The 11,789-nt window shown below is 38.3% G+C and overlaps 1 protein-coding gene across 5 annotated transcripts in view; it reads right to left on the bottom strand.

Moving 5' to 3' along the window:
* The window catches only part of LOC105684691 (orexin receptor type 2-like), a 38,022-nt gene that overhangs the window by 2,495 nt on the left and 23,738 nt on the right, over positions 1 to 11,789 (bottom strand). For all 5 annotated transcript variants that reach the window (XM_048649472.1, XM_048649470.1, XM_048649471.1 and 2 more), the window contains 4 exons: positions 3,932 to 4,079; positions 3,503 to 3,721; positions 1,324 to 1,480; positions 632 to 744 (listed from right to left, as the gene is read on the bottom strand). In XM_048649472.1, coding sequence (XP_048505429.1) covers positions 632 to 744; positions 1,324 to 1,480; positions 3,503 to 3,721; positions 3,932 to 4,079 — 637 coding nt within the window. The remainder of the gene's footprint in view (positions 1 to 631; positions 745 to 1,323; positions 1,481 to 3,502; positions 3,722 to 3,931; positions 4,080 to 11,789) is intronic.

Below are 11,789 nucleotides of genomic sequence, written 5' to 3'. Positions count from 1 at the left end.
GCAATAAATGAGTTCTGAGGTACGTGATGCGAATAGACAATGGCTGCACACGTGTGATAACGATCGAAAAAGGCTGGAATAACTCGAGAAAAAAATTAATGATCTGGTTTTCTTCCTTCTGTTTTTTTTTTTTTCCCCCATTTTTCTAATTCTTTTGTCGTCTTAATTTTTTTGTCTGCATCCCGCGACGTCATCGGACTTTAGAAATGTAGATTTCTTTCGATATCGCAGATTCTCCGTTTTTTTTTTCTGTTCCAAGGAATGTCTCCCTTTTCTTCTTTCAATTTCATCTCACTATCGATGTCAAACTATACCGTCGATTCGACTGCGATAGGTAACGATGACGATGATACGTCAAGACGATAAAATCAATGTTTATGGGGTTCACGATAGTCTCTGTATAAAATTATACCTATTCAATGATATTCGAGTGAATAAATAAATAAGTGTATCAGACAAACCAGTTTCTAATCTATAATTATCTCTATATAGAAGCAATATTAATTTATTCTACGTATGCATAGCTAATAAATCCATTTGATATTATGCATATGCAATGATTATCGAATTGTACACAAAATTCTTGTGCAATCGAAGTAAAATTTATCATCGATTAATGAACCCAACTTACCACTCATAAAATTATAGATGAGAGGATTTACCGCGCTGTTCGCGTAGCAAAGCCAGTGCGCCAAGAGACTGACCGTTTTCGTTGTCTGATTCGCTTTCAGCCCGATTGTATACCTGAAAACAAGGGGTGAAGAAAATTTGAAAAAGGGAAAAAAACGAAAAAAAAATAACAGAGGAAAAAAAAAAAAAAAAAGTCGAATCTATATTAAAGTCTGTCCGCGACCTGTAATACCGGAGGAAAATATATCTGCCGGTATATAGAAAACGGAAAACTGCAGTGAAATTGAATCTTTCGTATGAAAACTCCGCTAGGAAATTGTCTGTATTCGAACTGTGCTCTACGGGAAGTTGGAGTTGAACTCTGTCTTTATTTCATTTCCTCGCGTGTCTGTATATGCGTCCATTTTCGATTTACCCCAAGTACGTTATAGCTGAAGCTTCTTGAAAACTTATACCAGCAGTTGGCGTGATTTTAATTAATTTCTCCTGCGGATGATTGACAAAAACTAGAGAAAAAACTAATTTCTCTCGTTTCTTCATTACGTGCATGCGAGTAACCGAACGGCGAGGGTCGAGGGATGTATGTGTAGAATCTGAGGTGGATCGTGATCTTCCTCACCCTAGGAAACATCGACCCCCCCGAACGCCGGATAGCATCCTTGTAACGTTGCGAGTATGCGTGTATATATCTACCTCAGAATGGACAGCAAATGAACTGGAAAGTAGCAGACGGCGAACATCAGTACGACGGCTACGAGCATTTTAGCAGCTTTTCTCCTCGACCGTAGCTGACCCTCGAGATTACCGGGGTTGTTGGTGGTCGCTATCTCGTGACTTCCCCTAGTCGGAACTGAGAAAATTAAATAACGTTACTTTCGCTACGTAACTTTTCCCATCTCGCAACGGGACGGACAAGTAATACAACATTTCGTTTGGCCGTAACATATTTCAAGCGGTCCTCAAAGTTGCGGACAGAATTGCCGATGATATATAAATTTTGGTTTCACCATGGGAAGTACGAAGGGGTTTTTTTTTTTTTTTTTTGCTCCCTCTTTGGGTTACTTTGTTCACTTCTCTTACCGCCGTTATTACACGCTTACTGTGTACTATATCTGCCGTATTTTCGGACATTTGTTTTCCGAGCGGTGTATTTATCTATGATACAAAGGTTGATTTAGGGCGTAAGGTTGATATCGCGTGTATCCTCGCATTTCCGATGTAATTTTTAGTTCAACAATCGGCTCGCCATTTGGTCTTTCATGACAATAAAAACTTCGCAATTTGAAGAATTATGACTGCAAGATAACCACCGAAATATTGTGTCGGTATCTAATAGATGGAAAATTAAGCGTTATCGGCCGTTCGGATTGCGTAACGATTCCCAATATACCTTCAATTACGGAGGGTTGAAAACGAAACTGTGAACATTCGAAAAACATTCCCCGAAATTGGCGTTGTAGTAGAATTGAAATTGCTCCCTCGAATCGAAGGAGAAAAAACATTAGCAGATTTCGCTCGTTTCGCTTGGAAATAACGATCGAAGTGTTACCGCGCTACATTCCGGTCAGATCTTCGTCTGACGCGTCAAGAGCAATTTTGTCATTGATCGAATCAAGCCTTCAGTCATCGCTCGACAGGCAAACTTAACAATTTAGCGCTATCATTGAGTAATAGGAGTGTAGGTACGTATAATTTATACAATTATTAAACCGCAAGAGCAGCTTGTTTATCCTCGTCGTCTGCTGTAATTCGGATCAACGACTTGTTAAGAATCTGCGCTACATGAACGACCATTATTACCTTATTTGTCACACAAGTTACAACGTCCGGGTGGGTGAAAAACACCCACTGCACGGTTGACGCTGCACAATATATGCGCTTGCATCGCACGTCACATGTAACATTATAATACACCTATGTATAAATATAAGGTGCAGTATATACGGTATGTAAATGTGACCAAGAGCGCGCGGGCTCTTTTGTGCGTAAATAAATTCTGATATTATAAACTTATATTTAAGCTCTGTTTATTATTCTAGCGAGCACTGGCTCTGCACAGATTGAAAGTCAGATTACGCCCGTATGTATGTATATATGCACAGCTATGAGTGTGATGCATAAGTACATAGTTCGCGTATTATAACGCACACCACCTTCGGCTATACCCTATTTTCCTATAATAGTATATTTTGCGCCTATATGCCATGTATCTCCTCTTTATATATACGGACTATATGGAAACGGTGCCGTTATTCACCTGCTCCTCGTCAAGTTTCGTTCCTCTGACAAGCTTTTCAAATTTATCAAAATCATTCAAAGTGAGACAATTACTCGGGAGAAAATTTCATCACCGCATACCCGGAGGCGGTTCGCTCGAGACACCGTAATTCAACAAAATTTTTCACGATTACTGAAAAATAAGAAAGATAAAGCTATCGAAGTATAGAGGAGATAACCGGGGGAGTTTCGTACTCGAATTATTTCATACTTTGTTCCGATTATTCTTCAAACCCATCGGGATGTAACATAAAATTGCAAAAGTTTCTTTCGCTCGGAGTACGGTTATTTACATGTATATTTATTTATAAATTTATTTATCTCGTTCAACCGATCATGTCACTCGAGGAATTCTATTAGGGTTAACGGGTATACCGTAGGATCTGAATGCCATGTAACGGTAGTACCTAATACATGTCACAGTGAAGTAAATAAAATTCGTTCGGAATTCAGGTTGGTTTGCCGTGTGGATTGGCTCGGGGGGGGGGGTTTACGGATAAAAAGAAACGGAGAATTCGAGTCAATATCGGTGTACGAGTGGCGGGGCGATAAATATAACATCGGAATCCTGATTTGCATCAGCCGTATCACTCACAGTTGTGTCCCGGAATGTCGCTCCTCCAAAGCACTCGTACAATTTGCAAGTAAGCAATGCTCATGAAGAGGAGCGGCGCCGTGTATAGAAGTACCAATTTTACGATGGTAAACGTTGCCTCGCTCTGGTGACTCCAGGATGGCGCACATTGCGTAAAAAATACAGTTTCCACCCTGAGCTTGCGTTGCACCGTTTGCAGTACTATCAAATCGGGAAGATCTGTGAAAAAGGTAATCGAACTTACTGTTTTGCAAAATTAAAAGATATTTTATCCGATTTTTTTTTTCATCGGAAAAAATTAATTCCATCGTTCTCCGATGAATAAAATCGTTAAAACATAACGAGGCTGCTCGAAGCTTTAAACGAAAAATTGGTACTCAATGGGAAATAACTCAGGAGCGGTGGGTGGACTTGCATCGGGATACTCACCGAAAATCAGAGCGACGACCCAAATTATTATTATGGCAGTCTTCGCCCGTCCAGTTGTCGACTTAAACTTCAAAGGGAAACAAATCGCGTACCAACGATCGATCGAAATGAACGTCAGGGTGAGAATGCTCACGCTCACGGAGACGGTCTGTAACAAAAATGCAACGAAAATTCAATCAGATGCGGACCGTGGTTCGGATTGCTCCGTTTCCTTCGCTTTGTGATGTGCAATCACTGCACGATCGTAGCTTTGATTTTTTCCAATTTCGGGCTGGAAATTGATTTTTTTCTTCTTTTGTCTTTCGCGGTTTAATCTTACGTACACTGAGCTCAGAATTTCAAATCCCGTGATTAAATCGATAGCGAACAGCGATCGAATGGAAATGTCATCGAATATCCAAGTTCCAAATTTTATTTCGTTTTCGTAGGAAATCACGTGTAGGCAATTTAATTATACGAATATGTGCAGTGGACGCTTTGTATCAGCATCATTCGATTATCGGTGAATATGAGACTGTGTACCTATAATAACTTGTATTCAATATTTGTTCATTAAAGGAAACATAACATTCATATTGGAGCTGCAGTGTAATTTTGTAGATTATCTGGCTAACGTTAAATGACAATATACAACGTTGTTTCCAACTGAAAATATACCGAACAGTTTCACTTAATGGAATTGAATAATAAACCAATTATTTTTGTGAATATCTATTAATTCCCTGAAAATTGTCAGGATTGTTATAAATGACTCGAATTCGATTACATAAGGTATAATACAGTATCGCATGTCCGCCCAACGGCAACGGACATACCCGCGCAAATAAGAGTATATGCGTACACAGATCGTATATATAAATGAAAAGTGAATACATGTGCACATGTACGTATAATAGTGCCCGTTTCATTTCAAAAATTCAAATATACATATTTTGACACGGTACAGCTGAATATGGCTGTAGAATTTTGGCAGCCCTGGTCGCGAAATGAATATTCATCGTGGCTTATTGTTCCCATTGGATTATTCCGTTTGATATACGTATAGTATGTGGAAAGTGGTGTAATTTATAGATTTGAGAAACGTAGGGAAATTTCGAGGAAATTCTCCGGGCTACAATTTAATAGCCGGTTCTCGATTCCTCAGTTCGTCGCACTTTTGTTCGGATCTACCGGTGTTACTAATTAATGGAACAGAGGTGAAGGATTCTCCTTTGGATGTGACTTTCTTTCATTATAATACAATAAGGGTTGGGACGCGAAGAGAACGAAATAAATGCAAGAGAAAGAAAAAATCAAGGGTCTATCCGGCGCGAGACGGCTTGACGTTAATTAAATTTTCACCGCGATGTTATGAGGCCTGAACTCCGGACTGAATGAACACAATTCGTGATTTATTTATTTTCTTTTTTTTTTTGCATTTTCATTATTTCTCTGATTTTCTCCCCTTGGTACATTCGAATAATTGCGTTTAGAATAATAAAGGAATCAAGAAAATTGGCTTTTAGAATTTTTCGCCTATTTAACTGCAGGTTGTTCTTTTTAATTTTCTCTTCATTCGTTTTTCGTTTTCTTGACTAATTCTACTTTGTCAAAAAAAGTAACACATGATATTCGCAATCGACGCAAAGGGGGGATATAATTCGTTACATCATTTCCAACACAAAATTTTTCTCCATCTTTAGATTCTGTAAAGGATTCAGAGATAAGAGAAAAAAAAAAAAAAAAACACCAAGAAATTCGGATGTTTGATAAGATTCGAGACTAGGTGCGGTGAAAAAGTAAGGGTAACATTTTCTTTTTGCTCGTTAAAAATCGGCGGACGACAAAATTTGTTGCTTTAAACTTTAACTATAGGTTCAGCTGCTCCGAGTTTCGAAGTGATTAAATTAGCCCCGTTATGCTTTAGAGGGCGTGAGCCACGTGAATTTAACAAGATAATATAACTATACTCTGAGTATATAAATATATAATTAACATTCAGACGAGTTTGGATACTCGAATTCAATTACGATTAAGATAATATCGATACTCCAAAGATAAATTGAAGAACTCGGACGTAGCTTCCCTGGAATTTCAAGAATTCGGAACATCTTTGATTTATAAAAATCTTCTCTTTCATTTTTTTTTACCATGCACCGAACCCGAAGTGCGTAATGTTTTACGGTAAAGGAGTGATTTCAAACCGTCGAGAAGACTGGGTCAAGTTACAGTTTTTCCATCCAAGTTATATTATTCTTTTTTTTAACATTATTATCAGAGCGTTTATTCCTCTTTTTACTTTTTGGTCATACTTCAGAACGTTACGTGATCTGGAACGGCCATACACGGCGTTCAATTGCGACAGCTGTGTGGAAAAATAAAGGTCAGTCACGTATCTCAGATGGTTCCTTCTGTTTCTCGAAGAATTTATCGTTATTAATTTCTTTTACCGCACCTGAGAAAAAATTAGTTTCGAAAGTCCTCTGTATATTAAAAGAGAAACTGGAAAATTGCTACACGTATGTATACATACGTATGTGCGTACAATTGTGAAAAAAAAATTCTCAACCGTACGAAGGAAATTATTTTTATGTCAGACGGAATATTTCGGAAGAAAAAAAAAGCATTCCGGTCGACAAAATATATATTTTCATTTCCTCGGGAAAATTGTAAATCTCAGATATTAGATCTTTAACGAAAAAGGAAGTTCTCTTCAGACAGCGTGATCGTGACATTGATATTTTCATCTCTCGCTACGATACGCTTATCTTTCTGATTTGATTCACCTTCTTCCGCGTCGTGTGCAGGATACGCCGTACCACGCGTGATAGCGAATGACGGATTTTCTTATCAGTTGATATTTGCTCTAGGATTCTTGGAACGCTCGTTAAATTAAATATAATAGGAAAAAAGGGATTAACTCCGTTCGTGTGAGCTAGAGTATCGAGCGACGAGTAAATTCTAGAGTTAGTCGAGTCAGCGGAACGATCGTCGACACCTCTGCGTATAAGATTGGAAAATTACGAGAAAATGAGAATGAGAAAATAGAAGGAGTATACAATAAAATCTCCAATACACACACCGCGCCGCGTGATAAGAAGTGAGAGAAAGTTTTCTCCGTTTCCTGGGCCGAAGAGAACTACTGTTCGACCAAAGTATAATTTAAAAGATTGCCTTTTTCCTCAACTTTCCGTACACGCGAAAAATTCCGAACTTCCGAACAACTTTCCCCCCCCTACAACTCGCCTGTATCGGATAATGTACCTGGATAAAAACCTTCGAGCACCTTACCGGAGGAAATGGATTCAAATCGAGCAATAAACTTTTCCCACGTGTGGCTTTATGGGTCCATATGTGTAACATGTAGATACACAAGGGCTGTAACCTACATTTTTTTATACACGGGTGGCTCGTGCGTTCGACCCTCAAAGGAAAATACCTTTTTCAAACCAGCGACGATCGTATTGTGTCGGGTTCTTCATCTTAGCAAAAAAAACAGTCGAGTCTGGTACGCGTATTTCTTGTACGGAATAAACGCTGACGACGTCGTTTCTTGGAGTTCAAAAATAAATTCGGCGAAAAAAATCTCCTGGAAGCTGGACCGGGATTACCGATTTACCGTTAGTGTAATGTGAGCCATTTCTATTCTCTGTGGAGAACGATATATGACACGAATGTGAACCCGAAACCCTAGTGATTATGAATTCTCTCGAACGCTTCGACGTGGCACAGGGTTGTTTTAATTGGATTGTATTTCAAGGCGTTTATTATAATTTTCAAAACTCCGTTAAACTTTAAAGGACGTTCGATCGACGCGGAAACGTATTTCACCTCAAAGGTTGCACAACGATATCAAAGTTGCCCGCTACCCTCGATTTCCGCAACCCTTTCTCGTTACTTATACTTATACATAACCGACTATGGAAATACGAAAAGAATAAATCAGAGGAGAGGTTATTTTTCTGTTCACTTTATAGTCTTTCATTCTCGTTCAAAGACGAACGTGCCGCAATCACGTGAAGAATTTCCAATAGTTAACGGAAAATTCCGACTGGTGTATTTGAAATTCACGTCGAGACGAAGCGAAAAAAAAAAATGCTTAAAGAACAAATTAGTACATAACTCTGTCGGTATTCGTATGTAATATATTTTGGTATGTAACATAGTTGGAAATAAATAAGCAAAAAATTTCGCAAAGTTTTGCCAATAATATATACCCTATTCACCAATGCTATGTAGTTTAAAAAATCAGATACCTATGCCAACTAAAAGTTTGTTTGAATTTATGAAAATATGTTGAATTTTATTCCACACCGTGCACCCTTGCCAACCAATAATTCCCTTAGACATACCGGTCTGTGTATAGACGGCGAATTTACGTTTATGGAATAATAAACTAGACGAGAGGAGAATATACGCGGCTTGTCCGGTATATATACTGCAGTTGGGGGGTTTCATTAAAAATTAGTTAGAAAGTAGAGTAATAACAACAATAATATTAACAATAATTTTCTTCAACGTAAATGGGAACCGCGGTAGGTGGCATACTAATGAGAAAATTTTCAATTAATTGGATTACATATGTTAGACCGCATACGGTATAGCATTTTCATTATCACGCACGTTTCGCTTTACCCGTTTTCCTCCCATTGTCGTTTTTTTTCTTAGTTTTTCACCTTCTCTATTCTCTCTCTCATTCTTTCCACACCCTTACAATATTCGCGGCAGCGGAGTTTCACGGCTTATGACAAGGAAAGCGTTTAAATATTCACGACCGATGAGCACGAAAAGATTAGACTCCGCAGTCGACCCCCAGTTGTATTAATAATGACGAGGTAACGATGTGTTATACATTTATGAAGATATATTTCCCAATGCTCTTTGTGGACGGACAAAATGAAATGATAAAACCGGACAAATTATAGGGGGAAAAAAATGAGATTTTTCGTGTACGCTCTCCGATTTTTTAACGAAGACCGTTGCGAGCTTTACGAGTACATTAGGCGACGTGGGTCGCCTTCCGATATGGTAATTAATTTGTTTGTCGAGTAAACAGATTCGAAGCGTTGCGCAAAGTTTCTCCCTAAGTTAAAACCCCGTCGATATGGAAAACTATGCGTCGTAAAATTCTATAACACGATACTTCGTTTTAATGTACAAAAAAAAGAACAAAAGAAAACCAACGAACGAGAAATTAAAAGATTCGCCGACAAAAGCGTATTAGTTTATTAATTTTCTTCTCTTCGTTCAAGCCGAAGTCTGTAACGAACGAACGTCAGATTAACAATAAGTGAGGAAATGAGATTTTTTTTAATTATGTTCGTTATTTTTTTTTTTCGGTACAATAACCAAACAATTTCTTGATTCAAAATCTCTAATCCTAAGAAGAGAATAGAACAAAAAAAAATTGAAAAGATTGAGCTACAGATTTAAATTGAGAAAAAAATTATTTCATAATCATTGTTCGTTGTACGAAATAAATATCATCTTTTCGACGAGGTGAAGAGCCCGGGTTGACCAACCCTCGGGACTGACCCCAAAAATGCTTGGGAGTACAAACGATCGGCGGCGGTGTAATATTAGAGAGCTCGCGAATGGGTTTTCGGGTTTGCGAATGTTTTCCGGTTGGTATAATAATAGGTGTACGGTTATAATTTTTACACGGTCGTTTTAAGCGGTCTTTGTTTAACGGCCAAACATAAAGTCATGGGGCGGGTACAGTTTTAGTGCACAACTAACGTTACTTCACCAACTTAATGTATATGTATATATATAAGCCCTTGCTCAAGTGGGTTTTATACTTGCATCGCGTAAACTATATGTATACCTTCGAGCAACTTACAGCTATTCGTTTCGTTCGCCCGTCGTTCGCTTTTATTGTTATTTTAGTTCACTCTATACGTATACTCCGAAAGACAGTTATCAGCCAGTTACGCGGTGCAAAACGTTGCACATGCACCTCGCTGTACGTGCATAGATGTAACTCTACTTACACGTACACGCGTTATGCCGTACGTTTCTCGTTGTAACAACACATGGCTATGCGCCTGTACGCATGTATGTACCATGTTTTCCCACACATAATTCAAACCATTGCCAGGGGGAAGTGCAAAACAAACTAGTGCCGCTGCGGTACACAGGCCACTAAATGCAAAATAGAATTATTCAACCCACGCCACATCCCACGCGTTCTTATATAGCTCGCTTTTTTTTTATATACATGAAAAAAAAAAATTTCAACACCCCTGAATGCATAAACGACAATTTTCTTTCGCAAAGCCGCTTGTAGGAGTGCAACGAATGCGAAATAATTATGGAGTCGAAGTGAAAATTCATCAGCGAATTAAATCAGGTAGCCATGTCATCGTCGATGCATTCAAAACTACCAGCGCTACTAATTTTGAAACAACTGAGTACGGTGTTGTTTAATTTATTTATTTTTTATTTTTTCATACGAAGTATATCGGAAATCTTGGTGCGAAATACGTCAGGGGTGAGTTGAATTGAGCTTTTTTTTTTTGGTCATTCTTTTTTCCCCCTAAAAATTTTACGAAATGTCACGAGTAACCGGATGTGCTGGGCGGATGGTGTTCGCTAGAAAATCTATTTTCAATTTTTATATTCGTCGAGGGTGAAGAAAATCACGGAAATAGAATTTCTTGTATATCGTATTTTATTCTACTCCAATAGGGTCGGTAAACGCGGTAGGTAGTCCAACGTTGAAGTAAGTGCGTGGGAAATTGGGAGGTATGCCGAGTAAATGTCAGGTTCATCTGGATCGGCGATACATCCGCGTGTATACCGTATTACGATGAGAACCCTATGTCCTTGGTTTCTGAATTTCAAATTATGTGAAAGGGTCGTCATTTCCGTATGGCAGGTTCATTTCTCGTTCCAGACGTCAATTTCGCACCATAATTTCGCCGAATTTCAAATACGGAAATCGAGATGAAACCTTGAAAATTATATATCGAACGGGATGTACGGGAAGTTCATTATTATTTCTATGATACAGAATTCGAGAAATGTTAACGCGACTAGCAGATTATCCTCCCTAAGGCCGCACGTGCTCCACGTATTTTTAGCGATTTCGTATATATCATTCGATCTGACGGAGGAATAAAATAATTAATTTCTCTAAAAATACGGTCGATCCCGAGTTCCATGTACTTCATAAATTAGGCTATTCATTCCCGATCCGTTTCTATGTAAATAACGTTCATCATATTTACGAATACCGGCCTTTCATCGTCGATCAAAAAGAAGAAAAATGATTGAAAAAAAGCTTATTTAAAAATCTTTTTTTTTTTTTTTTTTTTTTTGTTACGAACGAACCTCATGCTCGGAATGATTAATGACGTATTCTGCAAACTGTATAATATAACCGACTCGACAAAGAGTCGAATTTGAAAGCACAGATTGCTTCTGAGAATTGCAAACAAACTCTGTCGAATCAAATGAGTTGTTATTCGAATTGGTTTTCCCTTTTATTTGGCTATTCCCTAATTAGAGGGCACATTATATTGGCACGAAGCTGCAGACATCCATCAACGATGTACTCTGGAGATTGGGAAGTAGAGTGATGAAATGGAAACTGGTAAGTTGAGCATTATACATTCATCAACTCCGCATATATTTCACATGCTTTATACATATAGGTATATTATACATCTCACGTATTGTATTTTCACCGAAAAAGAAAAGTAAAAAAAAAACAAATCGTGGCAGGGGTAGAAAAGGTCGGTGATCCTAATGGATTTTCTATTTCCTTTTCTTTTTCGAATCCTTAGAGTTTTTCTTTTTTTCTTGTGCGATCCCAAACCTCAATCTTCTACATTCCATTTGCAAAATTTCCTCATCGCGTAACGGGCAGCGTCCA

The sequence above is a fragment of the Athalia rosae genome, chromosome 2 (assembly GCF_917208135.1).
Source record: "Athalia rosae chromosome 2, iyAthRosa1.1, whole genome shotgun sequence".
Taxonomy (NCBI): domain Eukaryota; kingdom Metazoa; phylum Arthropoda; class Insecta; order Hymenoptera; family Athaliidae; genus Athalia; species Athalia rosae.
This window is presented reverse-complemented; position numbering and strand designations above follow the sequence as displayed.